This window comes from Chiloscyllium plagiosum, chromosome 28 (assembly GCF_004010195.1).
Source record: "Chiloscyllium plagiosum isolate BGI_BamShark_2017 chromosome 28, ASM401019v2, whole genome shotgun sequence".
Taxonomy (NCBI): Eukaryota; Metazoa; Chordata; class Chondrichthyes; order Orectolobiformes; family Hemiscylliidae; genus Chiloscyllium; species Chiloscyllium plagiosum.
The window spans coordinates 8,153,761-8,179,999 of NC_057737.1; the positions used below are offsets into that span (position 1 = coordinate 8,153,761).

Consider the following 26,239-nt stretch of genomic DNA (forward strand, 5'->3'; position numbering starts at 1 on the left):
GCTAACCAGTCTGCCATGGGGAACCTTGTCGAATGTCTTACTGAAGTCCATATAGATCACGTCTACTGCTCTGTCCTCATCAATCCTCTTGGCTACTTCTTCAAAAAACTCAGTCAAGTTTGTGAGACATGATTTCCCACGCACAAAGCCATGTTGACTATCCATAATCAGTCCTTGCCTTTCCAAATACATGTAAATCCTGTCCCTTAGGATTGTCCCCAACTAGGAAGGTTGGGTTTGGGATTCAGATTCTTCACATTTTAATTTGCATCCGATCCAAATCTGTCAGATTTTCGTGTTGAAAACTGTACCCATTATGTACGATTCACCAACAATCTACTGCACATATGGAACATAATAAAACCCACCTACACTGATAACCTGGCAGACGTCACAATAAATCACTGCTTTGCCGTGACATTACCTCAACAGAATTTGATCACATAACAATAAAAAATCCCATTACAAACTTGTTGATCTGGCTGTTGATAACAATTGACCGAGGGGTTCTGCTCCCTTACTGACTACGTTAAATGTTACAAACTACAAAGTTAAATCAAAATTGACATCGCAAGTTTAAAACAAAATCCCCAGAAAAAAATAAAACTTAGACTGGGGAATAAAAATTTTAAATAATTTTAAAGGGAGTGGCCAGTATAGTTTAATAAACAGAGAACTGCTATGACAATGCAAAAAGGTTTTAAAAGATGCAAGTTTGTTAAAGTTTGAATCGATCTTCAATGATGATTTTTCTTACAACTTTCAGGAAGAGGACCTTCAAACATTTGACAAGTCCATCTCCTACTCTTTCTCCCCCACTTAAACTATTATTAAAACTTCATTTTATATTGATTGATAAAATGTATTAATTGCATTGTCTCCACCTACTTATGAATAGTAATTATTTCTCACATGTGAACTATTCCGTTTCTCAACTGAGTAAATCTCACCACAGTAAGCTAAATATTCTATTGCACCTTTTCTATCATAGGAAAGTATTACTCTCTACAAGTAGATCAAACCAAGCAATTTGTTCCAAACATTTCTGGCGAATTCACTTTAGATACTTCCAAATCCATATTTTCTACTCTATCTCTCTAGAGATGTTATGACACACCTTTGGAGCAGGTGGGATTTGAACCTTGACCTCTTCTCTCAAATTGCAGGGACATTGCCAGTGCACCACAATAGCCTCGAAATGGTGTGTTACCTGCTGCCATCACTGTGCCTCAAAAGGCCTTCTGTGAGTCTGCTTTAAGATGAGTGACTGAGTCAATGAAATGTTAGTTGTCCAATGTTCACATTTCAAAGTTGAGTGAAAGTTTATAGTCTTGTTGGGAAAGCTTTACATATTTATATTCGGTGAAACTTTTAGTCTTACCATGTATACCGCCAGTAATATCTGATAAACAACGCATTGTGCTCCAAGTTCAACTTCATTAATTATTCCTGTGAATGAGAAATAATACCTGAGAGACTGCTGTACTTATTAACCTTAAAAGAGACAAAAACTACATTGAGAGGAAGCTGAACAAACTTCATGTCCTTTGCCTTCAGTGCGTCACTCTCTATCAGCCCTTTTCTCACTCCCTCCCTTCTCTCAGATCCTCTCCCTGGTCTCAACATTCTTGTCTCTGCTCTGGATATTAATGGCACCCAGCAACTTGAATTAATGTATGTCACACATTTATTAAGCCATTAAGCAGTAATACATACAATCAAGATGGGAGGAATGCACTGTCTCATCTAATCACTCCAAGATCACAACAATCTATTTATCTGACTGTAATGTTTATCCTTTTAACTTTATTTCTCGTTTTCTAACTTATATGATGAATCACTATAATGTAGTGTATTTTTTTCTCTTTGTTTCTCTACTGTATCTAAGATAGGGCCATGAGGCTCAACACTGTACTCCTGTACCTGAGTACATGTGACAATATACTTAATTATACATTGTTTTTCCTCATTCCTGAAATAGTCAATTGTCTGCTTTCTCTACATTCGACTTAGAGGAAAAAAGAAATCATCAATGAAGACTCTTTAATGTACACAAAGGCCAGAATCTTTCCAGCCCATGATGAATAATAGCAAGTCAGATGGGAAAACATGACGAAACTCGAAAAATGAGATTCTTGATGTCAAGAAAATAAAGTTCCATGCTACAACCAAGTTATGAAATGACAATTTGAGAATCTCAATAGGGACTGGTGAGGGATCTATTGAAACTAATTTGGATGATATTAGTACCAAATCTCGCCTCATTGAGATGCAGTTCCCATTCTCCCACTCACTGGATGGCAACAATTCCCAACACGGAAGTCAGAGTGAGCACCAACATTTCTAGTGCACAAATGATATCTCCAAGCTTCCATTGTGGACAGCAGTCACCAATATCTCAGGGTGAACACCATGTGGGACCCATCACAGAGCAATAATCCCAAAGAAAGACGCACACAGCATAAATGAAAGACTCCTGTAATTACAAATCCTTGCGTATTGACCTGATGTGTTGACAAGTGGTAAGCTCAGTTGGCTGGATGGCTAGTTTCCAATACGGGGTAAAATCAGTACTGCGGGTTCACTCCCACACTGGCTGAGGTCACCATGAAGGTCTTTCCTTCTTAACCTCACCCCTTACCTGAGGCATGGATGACTCTCAGGTTAAACTATTACTCTCTAATGAGACAGCAGCCCCCTGGTCTGGTATCATTTTGGTGACTTTGCCATGATGTAAAATCCTGGCCCAAACACTCTTGGGGACATCATTAGAAATCTGAAGAAGGGTCACTGCAGCTGAAATGTTAACTTTGATTTCTCTCCTCAGGTGCTGCTAGACCTGCTGAGTTTTTTCATCAAATTCTGTATTTTGGTTCTGATTTCCAGCATCTACCATTTGTTTCAGTTTTTCTTTTTAGTCTTTACAGACTACTAACGGCCATGTGACTCAAGCAATGTCTTGAGACCAGGGAAGATTCACTCTAGTTGACAAAGTGATAATTGCCTTCTAAGGTCCCATAGCCTGCATGAGGTTCAGGAGTTGCTCACTTTACACTTTGTATCATAGAACACCTACACCACCATCCCATAATGCAATGCTGCCTTTCTTGGATAACATGGAGGTGGGGAGAGGTTCTCTCAATCTGTTACTGCATGAGCAACGAAAGGCCAGAGCAATAGATGTCAAAACCAGGGCATAGTCAGTGTAGAAGCATCACACTGGGCACCTTGTCTGGGCCCTCTCTGCCCCAGCATTGGACAACACAATTCAAATACCATTTGTGTGTGGCTACATTTGCTGAACATCCATTCTGCCAGACCTGCTGACGGTTTCCAGCAATTTCAGTTTTCGTTTCTGATCATGTGAGGTGCTTGGGGAGGGTGAGGGCTAAGTGAGGGAATGTATTGGAGGCAATGGTGAACATCAGGCTTGGTGGGAGGTGGGTGCAGTAGCAGGTACAGAGTGAGCATGAGGTAGCAGAGAGAAGGTGATGACACTTACTTCACAAACATTCATGCAGACTATGTACTGCATCTTCCTCTGGGCTGTGCACATTGCTCTGACCAAGTTGGCAACTTTGGACCAGACTGGCAGTCCTAAGGGAAGAGGAGGACTACTTTGCACGACTGCATTACTTTATCCACCAGGCGCAGTGAAAGTTAACATGCCTCTGATGACCATCTGTGGGCAATTCCTCCAACGTTGAAACCTAGAGGAGCAGCTCTTGGCTGGGAGTCCCCAGATGGGAGCTGCTGACCCAGTAAGTGTCTAAATATTGATGTCCAAAACAATGTCCAAACTGGACCCAGTAAAATCACAGGTAGGACATTTCTGAGAAGCGAGTCCAAGCAAGCAGGTGGCACCCTCCATGGTGTCATTTTAAGAAAATGCTCTCACACCAGTAGATTGGTGCTGGGTCCACTGCTTTTCATCATTTATATAAATGATTTGGATGTGAACATAGCAGGTATAACATAGTGGGCGGCACGGTGGCACAGTGGTTAGCACTGCTGCCTCACAGCGCCAGAGACCCGGGTTCAATTCCCGACTCAGGCGACTGACTGTGTGGAGTTTGCACGTTCTCCCCGTGTCTGCGTGGGTTTCCTCCGGGTGCTCCGGTTTCCTCCCACAGTCCAAAGATGTGCAGGGTCAGGTGAATTGGCCACGCTAAATTGCCCATAGTGTTAGGTTAAAGGGGTAAATGTAGGGGTATGGGTGGGTTGCGCTTCGGCAGGTCAGTGTGGACTTGTTGGGCCGAAGGGCCTGTTTCCACACTGTAAGTAATCTAATCTAATCTAAGTATAGTTAATAAGTTTGCAGATGACACCAAAATTGGAGGTGTAGTGGACAGTGAAGAAGATTACCTCAGAGTACAACAGGATCTTGATCAGATGGGTCATGGGCTGAAGAGTGGCAGATAGAGTTTAATTTAGATAAATGTGAGGTGCTGCATGTTGGAAAGGCAAATCAGGGCGGGATTTATACGTTTAAGTGTATGGTCCTGGGGAGTGTTACTGAATAAAGAGACCTTAGAGTGCAGGTTCATAGCTCCTTGAAAGTGGAGTCATAGGTAGATAGGATAGTGAAGAAAGCTTTTGGTATGCTTTTCTTTATTGGTCAGAGTATTGAGTACAGGAGTTGGGAGGTTATATTGCAGCTGTACAGGACATTGGTTAGGTCCCATTTGGAATTCACTTCTGGTCTCCCTCCTACAGGAATGATGTTGTGAAACTTGAAAGAGTTCAGAAAAGATTTACAAGGATGTTGCCAGGGTTGGAGAGTTTGAGCTATAGGGAGAGGCTGAATAGGCTGGGGCTGTTTTCCCTGGAGCATCAGAGGGTGAGAGGTGACCTTATAGAGGTTTATAAAATCATGAGGGTCATGGACAGGATAACTAGACAAGGTCTTTTCCCTGGGGCGGGGGAGTCCAGAACTAGAGGTCATAGGTTTAAGGTGAGAGGGGAAAAATTTAAAAGGGAACTAAGGGGCAACCTTTTCACACAGAGGGTGGCGCGTGTATGAAATGAACTGCCGGAGAAAGTGGTAGAGGCTGGTACAATTACAGCATTTAAAAGGCATTTGGATAGGTATATGAATAGGAAGGGTTTAGAGGGATATGGGCCGGGTGCTGGCAAATGGGATTGGATTAGGTTGACATCTCTGATCGGCATGGACAAGTTGGAATGAATGGTCTGTTTCTGTGCTGTACATCTCTATGACTCTATATCCAAACTGACCTTTCAATGATCCTTATTATAGAAAAACAATCCAGATATTCACAATCATTTTTCACATGATTCTTTCAAAACATGAGCACCAAAAAAAAAAGAAAGTCTTCATTGCAATGCTCACAATGACATTGGTCACTCAGGAACCCTTCACTTCCGGGTCCAGCTCAGCCAGTCAGTCTGTCAACAGAGTTCTGAGCACATCTTTGAGATGGCTGACCACACCACACACCAGCCCAGCAGTGAATTCCATTTTGGAGTCTTTCTGTGTACTTTATCTTGTAGAGTCTGTGTGCTGTGGTGCCCCGGTTTTGGCATATTTAGCTAGTGTTTAATTCCTTACATTCTTGTCCTAGGCTATACTTGAATGAATGCAATAGTAAATAAAACCTGAAAGAACTAGGGATTCTGGAAATCAGAAACAAAAATCAAAAATTGCTGGAAAAGCTCAGCAGGTCTGGCAGCATCTGTGGAGAGAAATCAGAGCTAATGTTTCGGGTCCAGTGACCCTTCGTCGGAACTCATGTCTGGAGGAAGAGTCATGATGTGGAGTTACTAGTGTTGGACTGGGGTAGACAAAGTTAAAAATCACACAACACCAGGCTATAGTCCAACAAATCTTGCATCAGTGCATGACCCTCTGATCTTTTGCTATAAATTCTGTGTCCTATGATCCTACCCCACTAGTTACCTAACGAAGGAACAGCTGTCCGAAAACTTGTACTTCCAAATGAACTTGTTGGACTATAACCTGGTGTCATATGACTTTTCACTCTGTGGACAAAGGAAGCTGCCTCACTGACTGGCCTGAATCCAGATCCACACCAAGCTGTTGTACCTATACAGATGGGCACAACTGAGTCAACACTAGAAATAAGGAGCCTTTTAGCCTGAAGTACAGTTGGCTGGTGCAAGATACACACGAACATAACAGATTGACAGGAGGAGTTTTTTTGAATTCACTCATGGGATGTGGGTCTCATTGGCTGGTCCAGCATTTATTACAATCCCTAGTTCCCCTTGAAGGTGGTGCTGAGTTGCCTTTGTGAATGTCCACATGGTGTAAAATGTTTCACTATATTCACCTGCTAGGAAAGCTCCAACTTCATAACTCCACCATTCAATGCATAACATCAGCATGCTTGGAATTGCCAACCACACAAAGAGGCCCCATTCCTGCATGCAGTCAGTGGACCATGCTGTATAGAACAATAAATCAATGGAGTTAATGGTGTGAGTATAGGAAACATGAGAATAACAACAACATTTCGGAGCAAAAGGACACCGTGTGGAGAGGTGTGTGGGAGAGGGTAGAAACTAGAAAAGTGCAAAGCAAATGATTAGGAGTCATTTACAGAAACAAGCATTAATCACAGATAAACTGTAAATTACCTGCCCAAGTGTTGACGTGCAACTTTCTCCATCGAATGTATATGAACAGAAAAATAACTTGGCAGTACTGAGAGACAACGTTGGCAGCTGCAGAACCCCTAGAAAATAGCAATTCAAAACTTAAAGTTAACTTCAAACGACCTCCATTTTTCCTACAATCCCTCTCCTAGCCTTACCTACTTTCTATCTTGTTGAGTTTGGTGTCAGCAGAATAGATCCACTTTCTCCTTTTCACACCTAATATTTATACCCATTTGATATATTAATCTTCCCTTTACTGCCATTAGCACTCCCTCGGTCTTTCATTCTGAGCATCTTCACCATCTGCTCCACTGGCTCCTCAACCCCCCCCCCCCCCCCCCAATGTCAACAACATTAAAAAAATCATTTTCCAGTCCCTTTTCGGTCCAGGAAAAGAGTCAGATTGAACTCCAAACATTAACAATGTTTCTCTTTACACAGAAGCTGCTAGACCTGCTAATTTTTCTCCAGCACGTTCTGATTTTATTTCGGATTTCTAGCATACGCAATACTTTGCTTTTGTGTAACTGGGTCCATGTGCTGCATTGGATCAAACCTTCAACCAGCTTTCACAAAATGGATCTATAATCCAAAACAGACACACGTTCTGTCGCTCGGTATTGAGGCTGCATTTACTTGGAAACTCAGTGACAAGACTGTAGAAACCTCAGCCACTCATCAGCTCACCACCACTCCCAACCTTACCTTTATGCAAGCAAGCAAGAATAAGCTGCATTGCAGAGAGATCACAGATCAGATGGTCATGGTCATACACTTTAATTCAAATAAAAAGAAAAATATTTGCTACTTACCCTACTCCCAAAGAAAATATATTCAACAACAGATAATTTATTACAACATTGAGAACATTGACAAATGCACCAGCGAAAACCTGTGGCATTGTGATCCCCTAGAACAAGAACAAAACAAATCAGATTTTTCAGGAGCTGAAGGATTCATTCAGAACAAGTTAAAGATGATTGACAAAATCGGAGACACCACATAGAGGGAAAACATTCTTACACAACAAGAGATTAACATCTGGAAAGCACTGCCTGGTAGAGTGGTAGTGATCTTCAAACAAAAGCTGAATGAATACTTGAAGGAGATTAGTAACTGCATGGATACCTGGAAAGAGCCAGTGAGTGGATTACTCTTCAAAAGGCTCGACATGGACTACTCTATTCAATGCTTCTTTGATTCTAAAGGCGGGAAACAATAGCTCTTTAACGTACGAATGAGGTGAAGGAAGTTCAATGTTTATGGAGATGGAAAGCTGGGTGGGTCAGTTTCGAGAGCAGCTCAATCCAACATATTGACACCAGTCCAGCACAGCTCCAATTCGATTTCTTAATACAGTATTCATGCCATCAATAGGAAGTTAAATTTCCAATTGGTCATTCCAACTTATGATTTGATTTAATGTTGTCACATGTATATGAATACAGTGAAAAATTTTGTTTTACAGGCAATGGAGGCAGATCATAACATACGAGGATATATGGATTATAAGGTGTTTGGATAGAGTGAGACATACAAGGCTATGCCTGCACAAAAGATGCTCAAACGCAAGGTCAACATTAGATTTGAAATTAGAAAGGTAAAAACAATGACTGCAGATACTGGAAATCAAATTCTGGATTAGTGGTGCTGGAAGAGCACAGCAGTTCAGGCAGCATCCGAGGAGCAGTAAAATCGCCGTTTGGGGCCCCCGACCTATCACCTTCATCCCCTCCCCCACTCACCTATTGTACTCTACGCTACTTTCTTCCCACCCCCACCCTCCTCTAGCTTATCTCTCCACGCTTCAGGCTCTCTGCCTTTATTCCTGATGAAGGGCTTTTGCCCGAAATGTCGATTTTACTGCTCCTCAGACGCTGCCTGAACTGCTGTGCCCTTCCAGCACCACTAATCCAGAATTGAAATGAGAAAGGTCCATTCAGCAGTCTAATAATAGTTGGGAAGAAGCTGTTCTTGAACCTGTTGGGACATGTATGTTATGATTGTGACGTCTAAATAATTTACCAAAAAAGAAATCTTCTAAACAATGTTAATGATTGCTTTGAATCTGATAGCTTATACATTTCAACACCCCTCTACTCTTAGAGGTACTATGTATTTAATTGAGTATCAGGATTCTCTGAATTGCATGGAGCGATTAAACAACTAATCCCTTCTTTGGGGACATTAGTTGAAGGATAAGTATGGACCAATGCCCCAGGAGATCTCTTGCTCTTTCTGGTGAACGTTTTATGAGATCCTTTGCAGCCATCTGTTGTGGTAGATGCATCCAAAAGATAAGATCATAAGAACATAAGAAACAGGAGAAGAAATAGATATGGTACCAGTCAAGCGGGCTGCTTTGTCCTCGATGATGTCCTTGAGTGTTATTGAAGCTGCACTCATCCAGGCAATTGGAGAGTATTCCATCACATTCCTGACTTGTGCCTTGTAGATAGTGGACAGATTTTATGGGAATCCGGAATTGAGTTACGTTTTGCAGGATTCCTAGTCGCTGACCTGCTCTTGTAGCCACAGTTTATATATAGAGAGCCCTTATGGCAAACCCCAGGATGTTGATAATGAGAGATTCAATAACAATGATACCATTGAATGATAAGAGGTGAAGGTTAGATTCTTCCTTGATGGAAATGCCTGTCACTTGTCCAGTGTGAATACTGTATGCCAATTGTCATCTCAAGCCTGGATGTTGTTGCGTTTGAACATGGACTGCTTAAGTATCTGAGGAGCTGTAAACAGTACTGAACATTGTGCAATCATCAGCGAACATCCCCATTTCTGACCTTATAAAGGAGGGAAGGTCATTGATAAGAAGCTGAAGATGGTTGGGCCTAGGATAGTACCCTGAGGAATCCCTACAGAGATGTCCTGGAGCTGAGATGACTGACCTCCAATAACAACAACCATCTTCCTGTGTGCTATGAATGATTCCAACTAGCAGAGAGTTTGCACCCAATTTCTATTGACTCCAATTTTGCTCGGGCTCCTTGATGCCACCCATGGTTGAATGCAGCTTTGATGTTAAGGGCAGTCACTCTCACCCTCCCCTCTGGAATTCAGCTCTTTTGTCCATGTTTGAACCCAGGCTGTACTGAGGTCAGGAGCTGAGTGGCCCTGGCAGAACCCAAACTGGGGGGTGTCACTGAGCAGGTTATTGCTGAGCGGGTAGCACTGATCGCACTGTTGATGACACCTTCCATCACTTTACTCATGATGTAGAGTAGACTGATTGGGCGGTATTTGGCCGGGTTTGATTTGTCCTGCTTTTTGTGTACAGGACTTAGATGGGAAATCTTCCACATTGTCAAGGACATGCCAGTGTTGTAACTGCACTGGAACAGCTTGGCTAGGGGAGCCGCAAGTTCTGGAGCACAGCTCTTCAGTAGTATTGACAGAATGGTGTCAGGGCCTGTAGCCTTTGCAGTATCCAATACCACTTGCCATTTCTTGATTTCATAAAGAAAGAATCAAACTGGCTCCGGACGAGGTAATGCTGGCTACCTTCTACCTGGCACTTCTGGCTGAAGATTGCTGTGAAAGCCTCAGCCTTATCATTAGATGATTACCTACAGTGCGAAAACAAGCCCTTCAGTCCAACAAGTCCACACTGACCCTCCGAAAAGTAACCCGCCCAAATCCATTCACCTACTCCCTACTAATGCACCTGTTGCTGTGGGCAATTTAGCCTGGCCAATTCACTTAATCTGCACATTTTTGGAGGAAACCGGAGCACCCGGAGGAAACCCACGCAGACGCAGGGAGAATGTGCAAACTCCACACAGACAGTCACCCAAGGCTGGAATCGAACCTAGGTCCCTGCCATTGCAAGGCAGCAGTACTGACCACTGAGCCACTGTGCCACCCAGATGTGCTGGGCTCTTCCAATATTAAGATTGGGGATATTTGTGAATCCTCCCTCCCCAGTGAGTTGTTTAGTCATTCATACCATAATTCACGAGTGGCAGGACGCAGAGCTTACATCTGAAGAATGGTCACTGGACCTGAAATGTTATCTCTGCTTTTCCTTTGCAGATGCTACCAGACCTGCTGAGATTGTCCAGCAGTTTCTGTTTTTGTTTCAGGTTTCCAGCATTTCCAGTTTGTTTGGTTTAGATCTGATCAGTAGGTTGTGGCATTGTCTGTCTATCACTTGCTGTTTATGCTGTTTGACACGTAAATAGTCCCGTGTTGTAGCTTCATCAGGTTGACACCTCATTTTTAGGTGTGTCTGGTGCTGCTTCAGGCATGCCCTGCTGCACTCTACATTGAACCAGGGTTGATCCCTTGGTCTGATGGTAAATCTAGAGTGGGGGATATTCCAGGCTATGCAGTTGCAGATTGTCTTTGAATACATGTCTGCTGTTGCTGATGGCCCACAGTGTCTCATGGATGCCCAGTCTTGAGTTGGTAGATCTTTACAAAATCTATCCCATTTATCAGAGTCGTAGTGTCAAACAACTCAATGAAAGGTATACTGAATGTGAAAACAGGACTTTGTCTCCATAAGGATTGCGCAGTGGTCACTCATGGACAGATGGGTGAGGGTGAGGTCAAGTATGATTTTCCTTGTTGTGAATCCCTGCTGCAGACCCTGTCTAATAGCTATGTCCTTAAAAATCGAGCATGCATGTTAAACATTGATTTGAAAACAAAATATTTAAAATGTAAAATGTAGCACTCATTGTTTACCTGATTTTGAAGGTATCGGATCTGTAATTGATAAAGGAACACTGCCTGAGAAAACAAAATGGGGGAAAAAAGGTGGACTTAGATTCCACATAGAAACTGTCACAATTTCAGAATGTCTCAAAGTGCCTTACAGATAATTAAGATCTTTGGAATTGTACAGGAAATACTGCAATCAATTTTCACACAGCAAGATCCCACAAACATCAAAGCAAGACAATCTGTTATAGTGACTACAATTGGCTGACCCAAAACATTTTGGTCCAGATTTTCACTCTTCAGATTGTTGGCTGGAATCAGGTACTTCCTCAGCTCAGTGCGCCTCATTTTCAATTTGTTTTGGGCGAGATGAGAGTATGGGAAGTTAGAGGTTCAGGTTGGACTAGGGTCCACATACCCCAGATTCATCTTGGAGATTGCCACAGGGGCTGATGATCTGTTTAAAAGGCCCAGCTGGGTTGTTTTCTTTAAGCAGTGTAGCCCAAACCTCAATATCCCCGCAACATTCTACCTACTTTCCTCCTGACCACGTTCCAACTCATGCCATCACCCAGCACAATAGAATATTTGCAATTATCCACAATCGAAAAAAATACAATTTAATTTCCCATTTGCTTAATCAAGTCAAGATTATGAAGTATTGAAAAATAACTCAGTCCTACATCTAAACTGCGCTAAGTCTCTTGCTCCTGTGAGAATGGGGTTTATTTGAACTCAGCACTGAGTTTGGATTCAGCAGGTTGGAGTCATGTCTTACACACTTTCCTCCCCAACCCACCCCTCCCCTCCCACCCCCAACGGGGCAAAACGTGTGATTGGTCAGAAATGGGGGTTGAGATTCCTATCCAGGTCCCATTAACTCTTTTTAAAGGTCACCCTGTGGAATTCTGCTCCATTGATTCTGTTTCAGCAAACAACATCCTGCATTCATGGATTACCAGCATCAATGGGATTTTGTTGTAGTAATGAGTGTGTGATAATACTTTACTCACAGGGAGGGCAGGAATAAATATCAGCACATACAAATTTGTTAACCTGTTGGAGAAATAGGAAAGGTTGTTAAAAGCAGAAAAACTGTTCAAGACAAGAATTAATGAACAAATACAAACACAAAAGGGGACATGCAATATGTTGAAACCACAATGATTGCCGATCTGGGAGTGGAAGGTTGTGGGTCAGTCCTGCTTTGAAACTGTACATGTTTTTTGTTATAATTGTGTTCGGTGGGACTGGTCAGGTCAAAGCCATGAGAAAAGTAAAAATAAATTGGAGAAAATGGAGCTTCAGTGTTCAGTTTGAGTCAGGAGAGTTCAAGACCCATCTGCTCCAGAGGTGTACCACAATATTCCTGAACAGGTTGGCTGGAAAATAGCACACCTGAGAGAAAGGGTCATCCTAGAGATAAACGAAACATACCTCTAGCCCAACTGTTATGCTTCTCTCACAACAAATGATAATATTCCATTAGCCTTATTTAATTACTTGTTCTAGCTGCACACTAACCTTTTTATGAATCATGCAGTGGTACACCTAAATTCTTCTCATTTTGGAATTCTGCAATCATTCTTGATTTAAGCTCAAATTGATGAATTTTACAGTTTTCGTGTATTATGTTTCCAACCCATCTGGCTCACTAATGTCCTTTAGGGAAGGAAACTGCCATCCTTACCAGGGTCTGGCCTACATGTGACTCCAGACCCACGGCAATGTGATTGACTCCTCTGGATAATCAGGGATGGGCAATAAATGCTGGCCTAACCAGTGATGTCCTCATTTTGTGAATGCACATTTAAAAAGTTCCACATGCCTACTTGCTCACTCACTCACTCAACCTATCTGTATTCATCTGCAATTGGTTTGTCCCTCATGCTTTCCTATTTTTTACACAATTTCAGAATGTCTCCAGTTGTATCTGACACACCCTTGTCTAAGAAAATTAACATATTTTGTAAGAAGTTGAGGTCCCATAATATAGCCATGTGAGACTCCATCTGTTACATTCTGCCAATCAGATAAAGAACAATTTAGAAATGAGAAAAGGTGCTGAAGTTGCAACCAGTCAGTCATTAGAACATAAGGACTAGGAGCAGGAGTAGGCCACCTGGCCCCTTGAGCCTGCTCTGCCATTCAATAACATCATAGCTGATCTTTTTGTGGCCTCAGCTCCACTTACCCGCCCTCTCACCTTAATTCCTTTATTGTTCAAAAAAAATCTACCTTAGCTTCAAAAACATTTACTGAAGTGATGTCAACTGTTTCACTGGGCAGGGAATTCCATAGATTTACAATCCTCTGGGTGAAGAATTTTCTTCTCAATTCAGTCCTACATTTTGAGGCTATGCCCTTAGTCCTAGTTTCACCGGCCAGTAGAAACATCCTATCCACTTTATTTTATCTATTCCCTTCATTATTGTATATGTTTCAATAAGATCCCCTCTCATTCTTCTGAATTCAATGAATATAATCCCAGTCTACGCAGTCTCTTTTTATAAACCAACCTCTTCAACTCTGGATCAACCCAGTGAATCTCCTCTGTAACCCTCCAGTTAATGATGTTTCACAAGTCAATGATGCACGGCGAGGAATAGTGGGTTCAGGGGAAGGTCCTTGTTTATAACTTGAGTACATGAAAAATGTGTGAGATTAGACCTTAAACTCAACCTTTCCACATTCTGCAATTGTGCAGCTCCATCAGGAGAGTTCATCACTTCAACATGTTTAGTGCTAAATGCCACCTGTTTCACAAAAAAGTATGAGGACTCTTACTTGGCCACCTCAGGAGACTGCTTGAAGACTAACAGGATGTCCTCAGTGTTGATGAAGAGAGCCCAGCAGGGAAAGCAGGCGATCAGGAGAATGAGAATCCCTCTTTGGAGAATCACTCCAATTCGTTTCAGATTCTTACTGCCATACGTCTGGAAAAAGGAAGATAATTTAACATTTGTGATACATGACAAACAGAAACTTTTTCATAGAATCTTTGCAATGTGGAAGCAGGCCATACTGACCCTCCAAACAGCATCCCACCCAATCCTTATAACTCTGCACTTCCCCTGGCTAATCCAACTAGTCTATACATCCCTGGACACGATGGACGATTTAGCATGGCCAGTCCACCTAACCTACACATCTTTGGACTGTGGGAGGAAACGGGAGCACCCAGAGGAAACCTGCACAGACAGAGGGAGAACGTGCAAACTCCATACAGATAGTCACCTGAGGCTGGAATCGAACCTGGGTCCCTGATGCTGTGAGGCAATAGTGCTAACTACTAAGCCGCTATGCTGCCCATTTCCTACTACAACAAGTAAAATTATTACATTTACCAATTGTAACTCTGCACCCTCTTACTGCGTAGTATTATTCTTGGTCAGTGTATACATTTCTAAGTTTCAAGCCCTGAATGCAGAAACATAAAGGACATCTGCAGATCTTTTAACACCTTAGTGTTAAAACTAAACTTAACCTGCACCTTAGTGTAGACAGCTTACAATATTTTGATCATGTTCAGTAAAGATGAGAGCTGGTAGAGTTATTCAAACAAATGAAATATTCTTAAGGAGTGAAAGAGAGTACCAGAGGGTAACACAAGTTCAAAATGGTTGTGTAAAGAATGAACAGAGAGATTTGATCCCAATCTGTTACAACAAAGTAATCTTGTCTGTTTGTTATTGGAAGCCTTCACCAGAAATTATACTGGCTGAATTATACTTGCACTTACCTGGGACATGAGTGTGTCACAAGCTAACGACAAACCAGTACCTACAGAGATACCTGATACATTGATGAACTGTATAATGGGAAAGAAGAAAGTAGGAAATTGAGTAATGTAGGAGAAGATGCCACAATAAAATAAGCAAAATATCATTATGGTCAATCATAATCTGTTCCCTCTAAGCTGTGCAGTTGTACATGTGTGCGGCCATTCTGATGTTGTGTGCGTGGTGATTGGCATTCCATTTGTCAATCGTACCTTTGACCTTTGGAAACCACTTCCACACTTGGGCCTCAGAGCCTGCGCCCTCTAAAAAGTAGAGGTAATCTTAACTATGATATTTTTTCCTTACAACCTAACCTCCAAATCTGTCCATGTTGCTCCCCTACTTTCCTGTAGGTGCTAAACATTATGAGGGTACAATCACACGGGACTCAGCAGCTCTTCGGGACCCATGGGACAATGCTATGGCTTTAAGAGATTGTTTTATTCTGTGGTTTTTTAAACAGAGGCTTTCAGACTGAGGTGTGCACTTGCAAAGCCATTGAAGTAAATAGCTTGTGAGGCCTTGGGATTTTTTTAAAAGTTAAAACAATAGAAGCATCCTGAATGGATGTGGTCAGCTGTCACTGACCAGGAGTTCTGGGGTTTCTTTTACGCTCAGCAGAAGCAGCTGGAGTTTTGAAGAAATAGGAGCTAACTTTCCCCTCTCTTGACTCTCAGTTAGAAACTGAGGTTTCGCTCTGCTGCTGGGCTACCTGTGAAACAAATCTATTTTCTGAACTTGCCTTTTTACCAAGGGATGTATTTATGAGATGTTACTATATTGGAACAGTTAATTAGTAATAGTTACTGTATCTATTATTCTGATGAGTTTTCCAATACAGTTAAGTTATTCTAAGTTCTTCGTTCTTTTATTGTATTTTACTGTAATGTTTGAATAAATTGTGTTTTGCTATAGGTCGAATTGTTTGACCAGTTAAATTGTATCTGAAATAAAGCACTTCACATCTGTCTTTAAATAAGAAAAAGTTAGTGTCTAGGCTACCTTCTTGAAGTGTTTTGAGGGGGGTTGGTCTGGTCCAATACACCCTCTGTAAATGACCAACCTTCATTTGTGCTTCCAGATAATGCTAACAAGAACAAAATCTTGCATTTATATGGCACCTTTCACTTAGAACAGAAAACCCAATGGACTTCTCACAGGTGGGTGCAAAATGAAGGCTGAGCCAAAGGAGAAGTTTTCCAATAGGATTACTTGAGGCTTGTTCAAAGGGATGCATTTTAGGGAGGATTTTAAAGGGGAGGAAAGTGGCGAGGCACAATGGAAAATTCAAAAGGTGGGACAGGGATTGCAAATGTTGGAGGACCATTTGATAATTAAGAAGGAGGAGTTGGCCTCATGGTATTATTACTGGAGTGTTAATTCCCTCAATTTTTTTATTCCCTGCAGTATGGAAACAGGCCCTTTGGCCCAATACGTCCACACCAACCCTCTGAAGAGTAACCCACCCAGACCCATTCCCCTACCCTATTACTTCACATTTCGCCTGACTAATGCAAATGTCCTACACATCCCTGAACACTACGGGCAATTTAGCATGGCAATTCACCTGACCTACACATCTTTGGATTGTGGGAGGAAACCGGAATACCCAGAAGAAACCTATGCAGACACGGGGAGAATATGCAAACTCTACATAGACAGTCACTCGAGGCTAGAATAAAACCCAGCAGTTAGCACTGCTGCCTCACAGTGCCAGGGGCCAGGGTTCAATTCTAGCCATGTGTCAATTAAAAGCAATCAATAGCTTTAAATTGAGGGGTGACAGATACAGAATAGATGTCAGGGGAGATTCTTTACTCAGAGTGGTGAGGGCGTGGAATGCTCTGCCTGCAACAATAGTAGACTCGTCAACTTTAGGCATCTAAATGGTCATTGGATAAACATATGGGCAATAGTGGAATAGTGTAGGTTAGATGGGCTTCAGATTGGTTCACAGGTTGTGCAACATTGAGGGCCTGTACTGCACTGTAATGTTCTCTGTTTGATGTTCTACGTTCTATGTAATCCAGAGACCTAGATAATAACCTGGGGAGCTGGGTTGGAATTCTGACATGGCAGATGGTGGAATTGGAATGTAATGGGGAAAAGAGAATCTGAAATTAAGAGTTTAATGATGACCATGAATCCATTGTCGATTGTCAGGAAAAGTCCACCTGGTTCAATGATGATTTGGAGATGCCGGTGTTGGAGTGGGGTGGACAAAGTTAAAACTCACACAACGCCAGGTTATAGTCCAACAGGTTTAATTGGGAGCACACTAGCTTTCGGAGCGCTGCTCCTTCATCAGGTGGTTGTGAAGGAGCAGCACTTTGAAAGCTAATGCATCCAATTAAACCTGTTGGACTATAACCTGGCGTTGTGTGAGTTTTAACTTTGTTCAACGATATGCTTCAGGGAAAGAGTCTATCATCCTGACCTGGTCTGGCCTACGTGTGACTCCAGACCACAGCTCTTAATTCTTGCTTGCAGTTAGGGATAGGCAATAAAAACTGCCTGGTCAGCGATGCCTTCATTCCATGAATGAAAAAAGAAAAAGAAAATCAATCTTTGCCTCTCTCATCATCCACACTATAAGCAGCTGACAGGTCAGAGTACCTACTCATTCTCTGCTCGCAAATAAGTAACTCATTCCTTTGAACTGTGGTGATTCATGGCCCTGTGACCAAGGTGGTGTCATTTCAGAAGAATTGATGTGGTCATCAATAATTAATTAATTGCAAAACAACCCAGTTCATTTTATGAATAAACTTACCGCTGTAGCAAGTGAAACTGCATCCAATTCAATTTTTCCTAAGTGCCCGCAGAATATAGCACTGACAATACTTGTGAGAAACATCATCAGCTGACCCAAAAACTGTTAACAAAGGAAATTTGAATTAAGCTAATCAATGCTTTCACTGAAAACAATTATTATCATGGTGAAGTCGAGTAGGTATATTACCTCACTTGAGGTTAATAGAATACTTAACCCCTGTTCAATCAAGAGTGACTAAGCTTTTAGCAGAATTACAAGTCATCATAATAGTTAAACAGCCCCTCTGGCCCTGAAAATAAAATTGTTTTATAAATGTGGAACCTCATTCATTTGGAAGAAAGTTGTGGTTGTAAAAACGAGAAATGTTTAAATAATTTTCTGTACTTGCTAATGTATTTCTCAATCCCATGCATATAACCCAACCTTTATGTGAAATGATTTAAATGTAACTTTTATTTCCCATTTACTACAGTGTGCTATTCTGTCTGTAAGGATTCATCCCTCTGACTGATTGAAGAGCACTCCTGCTCCTTATCCTGCCTCAGATTCTTCACTGAGAGAGCTGAATTTGAGCTCACAGTGGAAGACTAGAAAACTGCACGGACAGGCCTAGGAATTGCCTTTGGAAGTGTAATATAGGGTGATGTGTCACTTATTCTTCCACCACTGACGTCAAATGCTAGGCCAAATAAACCATTTTTGAATGATATTAGAATGAATTCGTAAAACGCATACTGTTAAATTGATAAAGTATGTGAAAGAAGTTTAGAGCACAGAAGGAGGAAGCCATTTGGTTCATTGTGTCCATGTTGGTCAACAATGATCTGACTACATTAGTCCCATTTTCCAGCACTGGGCTACTTCAACACAAGTGAATAGCTAAATACTGCTCAAGTTTCTGGCTTAATTACCCTTTCAAATATTGAATTCCAGACACTCAACATCCTCTGACTGAAAGAAAATCTCCTCAAAACTCCTCTTAGCCTTTTACCTCTTACTTAAAATCCATGCCCCTTGGTTATTGTTACCGCTACAAAGGAAAAAGGTGCCTTCCTGTCCACCTTATCTCTGCCCCTCATAATCTTATACACCTCTAAACCTCGCTGCTCCAAGCAAATCAATCATAGCCGTTCCAATCTTGCCTCATAGCTCAGTCCTTCCAACCCAGGCAACATCATATTAACTTTTCTCTGTGCTTTCTCTAGTGCAACCATATCTTCCCGCAGTGTGGTGATAGAATTGCACATGGTACCCCAGTTGTGGCCTAACCTGCATATTATATTGTTTTAATGTAACCTCCTTGCTGTTGCATTTATGCCTTGACTAATGCAGGTAAGTATTCCATATGCCTTTGAAACCACCTTATCTATTACACAGCACCAAGTTATAGTCCAACAGGTTTATTTGGAAACACTAGCTTATGGATATAACCTGGTGTTGGGTGATTTTTAACTTTGCACACCCCAGTCCAACACTGGTATCGCCAAATCATGACCTTATCTACCCAATCTGCTATCTCCAAGGCTCTGTGGATGTGTATACCAAAGCCCCTCAGATCTTCAGTACTTTCCAAGGTCCTACCATTCCTAGTGAAATCCCTTGCCTTGTTAACCCTCCTCAACTGCATGAACTTAAACCCTTTTTGGATTGAATTCCAGTTGCTGACCAGTCCATCAATGTGCAGTTTATGGCTATCCTCTAAACTCTTAGCAACCGTATCAATTTTTGTGTGATCCTCAAACTTTTTCATCATATTCCCTACGTTTAATTCCAACTCATTAATGGACACTATAAACTTCAAGGGTTCCAGCCTTGAAACTTGCAGAACCCCAGTAGAAACAAATTTCCAGTCATGGTGACTTCCCTCTCCCATCATCCTCTACTCCCCGCCTCTCAGCCGATTTTGGATCCAATGTGCCACTTCACCTTTGAGCCCATGGCTTTTCCATTCTTGACCGTTTGGACATGAGGGGCCTTATCAAACGTTTTGCTAAAGTAAATGTAGACCACGTAATGCACGATCCTCATCAATACCCTGGTTACCTCCTCAAACCAGGAATATTGAGAATGGAAGTGCATTTGACGATCCTTCGGAAACGTGATCTCATTATCTGACTTTGTCTATCGGTTAAACATATTGTCCCAGATTGTTGTGTTCTCAAGCTACTCAGTTCTTGTACACTGAGCTTCAATGTATAGCAGAGTTTTGTTAAAAGTCTTGATATTTGACATGCACTAGTGAGGGATTTAACATTGTTTGAATCTCACACCTGCCAAAATAATCAATGTTTGAACATGTACTGGAAAAATTCCAATTACTTGCTTAAATCAATTAATTACTTGTTTATAATAGACAACTTTATTCTAAGGCTGATTATTACCAGAAATCAGCTAAGTGTCATTTAGGGTGAGTTTCATGGATATTTTCTTTCCACAAGCCCTATCGAGTATTCTCAATCTAGACCTGCCTCAATAATTATTAATTGCATTCCAATGGCATCCCACTTGCTGGATTTTCCCTTTCAGCACCTGTAGAAGTGCTTACCACAGCCAATACCTCCAAGGATTTCCAGCACCACCTTTGAAGCCCAGCCAGGCATTCAGTCAGTAATGGCAGTTTTCAGCAGCCGTGCATGGTTCCTATAAATTGCTCCATTGGGACAGACAAAATTGGTACTGCCCCTTCCCCACAGAGCCACCGAGGTCCTGATGGACAGTGTGTATGTATATAGGCATTACCTGTGGGTGGGTGGTTCCTGAGATGTAGGTAACTGGCATCCAAGAAAAAGGATCAGAGGAGCAAGTCATGAGCGTTTGCTTGATGAAGGGCTTATGCCCGAAACATTGACTCTCCTGCTTCTTGGATGCTGCTTGACCGGCTGTGCATTTCCAGCAGCCCACTCTCGACTCTGATCTACAGCATGTGCTGTCCTCACTTTCTCCTGTGAGCTGGAGTTACCAGGTTACCACTCTGATGTTTCTGTTGGGCATTGTTGCTGTTGGGGTTTTAAAGGGCACATCAATAAAGTGAGATGTTGTAACAATGGTGATCAAAGGCTACAGGGAGAAAGCAGGAGAATGGGGTTGAGAAACTTAATAGCCGTGATTGAATGGCGGAGCAGACATGAAGGGCTGAATAGCCTAATGTCTGCTCTTATGTCTTATGGTCTTATTGGATGCTAATAGGTCTCTCACCATTTGCTGAGGATTCCTATCTCACTATTCCACTGTTGGTTGGTGTTAGAAACGAAAATCGCTTCTCAATAATCGCTCTAGACAAATTCAGGAAAACAAAGTTTTATTAGCAAGTCTGCAGAATTGGGCACCCTTCTGAGAAAAAGGCGCCCCAGGCTAACAATGTTTCTGATTAAATACAGGACAAGTCCCTCCCCTCTGTAGCTCTAAAGAGTCACGAGGTTCACATTCTAAACAGTCAGTATTTTTCCATCCCTTATCACAAAGTCTGCAGCAGACGTTTCCCGAGTTGTTTTTCTACCCTGTAGTCTTATCAGTCAAGGACTTGTTTTTCTACTCTGTCTATGTGAGTGGTCTTATCAATCCGTAGCAGCAGATGTCTCGTCCTTTATTATAGAGAAGCATGTTTTACCCTACCCCTATGGCTCTATTCCCCTTAGACTTTGGGATCATGCACATCTCAATTGTTTGTACCGAAATCGTCTCTCACAGTTGGGAAACGGGACAATTTGTTCTCGATGTCAGAGATCCCTTAACTGCCAAACTCATGCGATTCTCTCAATTTTCACACCATCGTCTAGGGGAATCAATGGCCAGGAAGACCCCACCCAGTGCTTTACTCTGAAGTGTAAGAAATATGGTTTCTAGCATTACAACTCTTTCTTGATAAAATACACTAATCCCTCATATAAATATATGCAACAAAGAGATACTTGCTAATTTTACACAAGATGATTTTTAAAAATTGCTGTGTAAATATATGTTGCCTTTGAAGATATATAAGTTTGCAAACTGAATTTGACACACAGAGAGGGCACACAGAAGAAACTATTCAAAATGTCATCGCCATCTTTAAATGGGTTGATTAGAAAATGTTGAAATTACAGTTTACATAGAGAATTAGTTGCCGACAGAAAATTTCTTTCAGGTTTGGGTCAGAATTTGAAGGCAGCTTGCTGATGAAATATTGCTTTATTTTAGCTTTGCAAAGTTTGTAGAACTTCACCAATGTCACTTTTACCTTTAACACCAATGAAGAACAGTCCACTTTGCTCAAAAACATTCCAGAATCTGGAGGCCGGTGCAAGCATGTTGAGTGTGTCTGCCTGACCAGGGATCAATGCAAGGATAATCAAAAAAAAAACAAAGAACTGCAGATGCTGCAGATCTGAAACAAAAACAGCAGAAACTCAACAATCTGTGGAGAGAAATTTCGACTCCAGTGACCCTTCTTCGGAACTGTCCTTTGTTTCACAGGTGCTGCCAGACCTGCTGAGTTCCTTCAGCAATTTCTAGGTTTTCCTTTCCATCAATGCAAGGGTGCTGGCATGACCCAGCAATATCAGTTCAATATGGAGTACAAGGCACACACATGTGAAGCTATCTAATTGCAAGAAAATGCAGCCATTCAGAGACTTCCGCACAATGTGAGCTGCCCTCTCCTGGATTCACATGAAGGGGGGGGGGGTGGGGAACTGAGTGAGATTGAAAGTGGACAGTATGGCTATTAGCGCTGGTGCAGGTGGGGGAAAGGTGCTGAGGTGTTTCGAGGGAGTGAAAAGGCAACGCAAAGGGCATGCAGGGTTTGTGGTGTGGGAGGTTGTTGGGGGGAATGAGAGCGAGATAGGAAAGATGTTAGTGAATTTTCAGATGAGGAAGGATACCACTTTGACTGAGACAACACATCCATCCTAGGACAAGCCAAACAGAAGCATGCATGCAAATCCCTAGAAGCATGGCATTCCAACTGGAACTCTATCAACAAACACATTAATTTGAACCCCATCTACCACCTTCTGAGAAAAATAACAGCAAATGACTTCACCAACACAGGAAATGACATCACTAACCCAAGTAAACCTAGACACATAAATAGAAAGTGGGACATAATACCAAAGCTTCACCAGAGGCTCACTGATGATGTTACCTAGTATGGTGACAAAACTTCTGAAAATGAACCTTCCAGCTCAGTGAGCAAACCTTTATCCAGAGGGAAGATGTTGCAGGCAGTAGTGAGGGTGGCAATACCTAGGCCTTGGTGGGAGGCGGGTGCAGCAGCAGAGACAGAGTGAGTGTGAGGTGGCAACGAGAAGTATCTGGCACTTAACTTGCTAGAACAGGAAAGGTCATCGACCTTTTCATGCTACTGCTGGCTGTTTCTCCACAGGCAGCACTGGACCATGTGGCAACCAGGTTGCCATGGTCTTTTGGTGTAGCGTCCTCTGCCAGTCCTCTGGGAAGAGGATGTCCCTCTTCACCCCCACTCCCTCCACCAGACTACCTTTCTGTGGTGTAAGAAATCAGCAGAAATTTGATTTTAAGAATCGACCCTTCCACTGAGGATATCATTAGAGAGACCTGTATTCCAGGTTTTAATCCACACGACAATGGATTGGGGAGAATATAGATAAACTGGCTTGTCAAAACAAAGACATTTGCAATACTGCAGTTATTTGGAAAAGAGCACATTAATTCCTAATTTATTTTGTTCACTGTATAATAACTATACGGCATCCAGAAAATCTACTTTTCCATACTTTGACTTCTTTATCCCATAATCGCTACATAAACAATTATTAAACCTTTCCAACATTGATATACTTGTCCACTCCAAATCTTCAGTGGTTTTAATTTGTAAATAGACATTATGGTTAGTAAATGCTTGTTTTTTATACTCCACCACACCAGGGTAATAATTTCCACTGCATTGCAATTGAAACAAATGCTTAGGATTTTAACCTTTAGACAAAACAAGATTTTATTTTATATTAATGGTTTCTGAACCATTAGTGACAAAGACCACTTTCGTAATTACTATAAATTTGAAGAGAAAAGGAGACTTCGATAAAAGCAGAATGTTGACACTGATGGTCAATGAGTTAACCAGGAATGTATGATATTAATTCTTGGGAAATAGCTGTACTATCAAGTTTGTGTTCATTGCCAATTCCTAATTCCCTGAAAAGTTGGTGACAGTTTAACAGAAATTGCTGTGGACATTATGTTGATTGTACTAAATGGAGTGTCAGGCAGGGAATTTCAGAATATTGATCTTATGTTTCAAATGTGGAAAGACTTAAAGGAGCAAAGGTATGTCAGAGAGAACACAGCCACTACACTGCACTTGTAAACCACAGTGTTCCTAATGTTGATGCAATTAAAATACTGGTCAATGGAAACTTCACCTGCTGATGGCACAAGATTTGGAAATGTGCTTTTCCTCAAACTTGATTTGAGTTGTTAGTCAGTCATGCTCAATAAAACAGATGGAAGACAACGCATAAAAGTCACTTTATAAACTTCTTTTATGGGATGTGTGCATTGCTGGCTTGGCATTTATTGTCCACCCTCAACTTCCCACAATGGAGGTAATACCAAGCTGCCTCCTCGAACCAGTGCAGTCTGTGAGGCGTAGGTAGACCCACAGTGTTCTTAGGAAGAGACTTCCAACATTTTTCCAATAGAAAATGTTGGAATACTCAAAAGGTCAAGCAGCAAACATAGAAAGAGAAACAGAGCTAGCATTTCAAGTCTGATGACTCTTCTTTAGAGTTGTTCAGTACATTCTGGAATCGAAACGTTAACTCTATTTCTCTCCCCACAGATGCTGCTAGACCTGCTGAGTTTCTCCAGCATTCTCCGTGTTTGTTTCAGATTTCCAGCAACATTTTGGTTTTATTAAAAGAGTTAAAGAGACCTGTATATCAGAAGAAAAGCTAGAAAAACATATCAAACAGATTTTTAAGCAAGTACAGAGTCTGGGAAAATGGAGCTTATCTGGATTTCGTGGAGGATTGAACAAAACAAGGGTTTCAAGTATGTGGCAGTTACATGACTAAAAGGAGGATGAGGTATGGCAGGAGGTAATGAGATAAGTTAGGAAATACAAGATGGGTCTGCAGATTAGATTACATTACATTACAGTGTGGAAACAGGCCCTTCGGCCCAACAAGTCCACACTGACCCGCCGAAGCGCAACCCACCCATACCCCTACATTTACCCCTTTAACCTAACACTACGGGCAATTTAGCGTGGCCAATTCACCTGACCTGCACATCTTTGGACTGTGGGAGGAAACCTGAGCACCCGGAGGAAACCCACGCAGACACGGGGAGAATGTGCAAACTCCACACAGACAGTCGCCTGAGGCGGGAATTGAACCCGGGTCTCTGGCGCTGTGAGGCAGCAGTGCTAACCACTGTGCCACCGTGCTGCCCACAATCTGATGACCCCATTTGCAGAGCTGCAAATGACAACGGTACAATCATTCCTCACTGTTACTGTCGACAAAAATAGGAGAAATGGCTTTAGTAGGAAAACAGTGAACTCAATATTAAGCCTGAAAGTTTGAAAAATATGTAATTAACACTAATGCTCATGTTTGCAAGCCATTCAATAATGTACTTATCTCCCAATCCCAAAACCATTAACACAGTTTATCATGAACGTGTGCAGAAAGGAAATCTTGCTCATCATGATTTTATTACAGTTAGCAACAGTGCATTCATAATTGCAGTGAATATATTTTCCTGCAGTTTTTAATCGAGATGCAAACTTATAACTAAATCGGAAAAACTCACCACTGGCACAGCAATTTGTGTAAGAGCTTTTGCCTCCTGCCAGAAGTTCACTGGTATAGTTCCCCTCATCTTCCTCAGGAATACATTCCTACAGATTCCAGATACTTGGGGAATGGTGTTTGAGGTAGCTGGCATCAATTCTGCCATTTTTTGCCAGTTTTCCGTGAGCCTTAGAGAGCTATCGGCCAACTGTAGCACCTCTCTCCCTCAGATCTCTATGCCAGTTTAATATAAAGTTTCAATTTTAAATCAGTTACCACAACTGGACTTTGCACAGGGCCGTACTCCTCACCAGCAGAACGTTTTTCTTATTCCTTGTGTGATTGCAATTTGTAGGCAGAAGGATGTTAATTTTAAACTGGTGATTTCCTAGCGCAGGTGATTACTTCTTGATATCTAACAGGTAAGGGATATTTCACACTCTGGTCAACACTGCCTGTGAGCCAGTGTGACATGTAATGAAGAGTCCATCAACCATGGGTGATTTTAATCTTCATAAAGATTGGGGTCATCAGATTGGCAGAGTTCATAAAGCATATTCTGAGATGGTTTCCTATAATGATATGTTGCGGAGCCA

The 26,239-nt window shown here is 41.8% G+C and overlaps 1 protein-coding gene across 2 annotated transcripts in view; it reads right to left on the reverse strand.

Annotated features, from left to right (window-relative positions):
• The window catches only part of LOC122563928 (multidrug and toxin extrusion protein 1-like), a 47,494-nt gene extending 21,590 nt beyond the window's left edge, over positions 1–25,904 (reverse strand). The window contains exons 1-10 of one of the 2 annotated variants that reach the window (XM_043718193.1): positions 25,663–25,896; positions 17,884–17,985; positions 15,071–15,139; positions 14,116–14,264; positions 12,342–12,384; positions 11,353–11,397; positions 7,455–7,552; positions 6,622–6,719; positions 6,315–6,428; positions 1,382–1,449 (exon numbers count right to left, since the gene is read on the reverse strand). In XM_043718193.1, the coding sequence (XP_043574128.1) occupies positions 1,382–1,449; positions 6,315–6,428; positions 6,622–6,719; positions 7,455–7,552; positions 11,353–11,397; positions 12,342–12,384; positions 14,116–14,264; positions 15,071–15,139; positions 17,884–17,985; positions 25,663–25,809 (933 nt within the window). In that variant the 5' untranslated portion in view covers positions 25,810–25,896. Of the gene's footprint in view, positions 1–1,381; positions 1,450–6,314; positions 6,429–6,621; positions 6,720–7,454; positions 7,553–11,352; positions 11,398–12,341; positions 12,385–14,115; positions 14,265–15,070; positions 15,140–17,883; positions 17,986–25,662 lie in introns of both variants that reach the window. The other variant, XM_043718194.1, reaches the window with a different exon arrangement.
• Between the last annotated feature and the right edge of the window lie 335 nt (positions 25,905–26,239).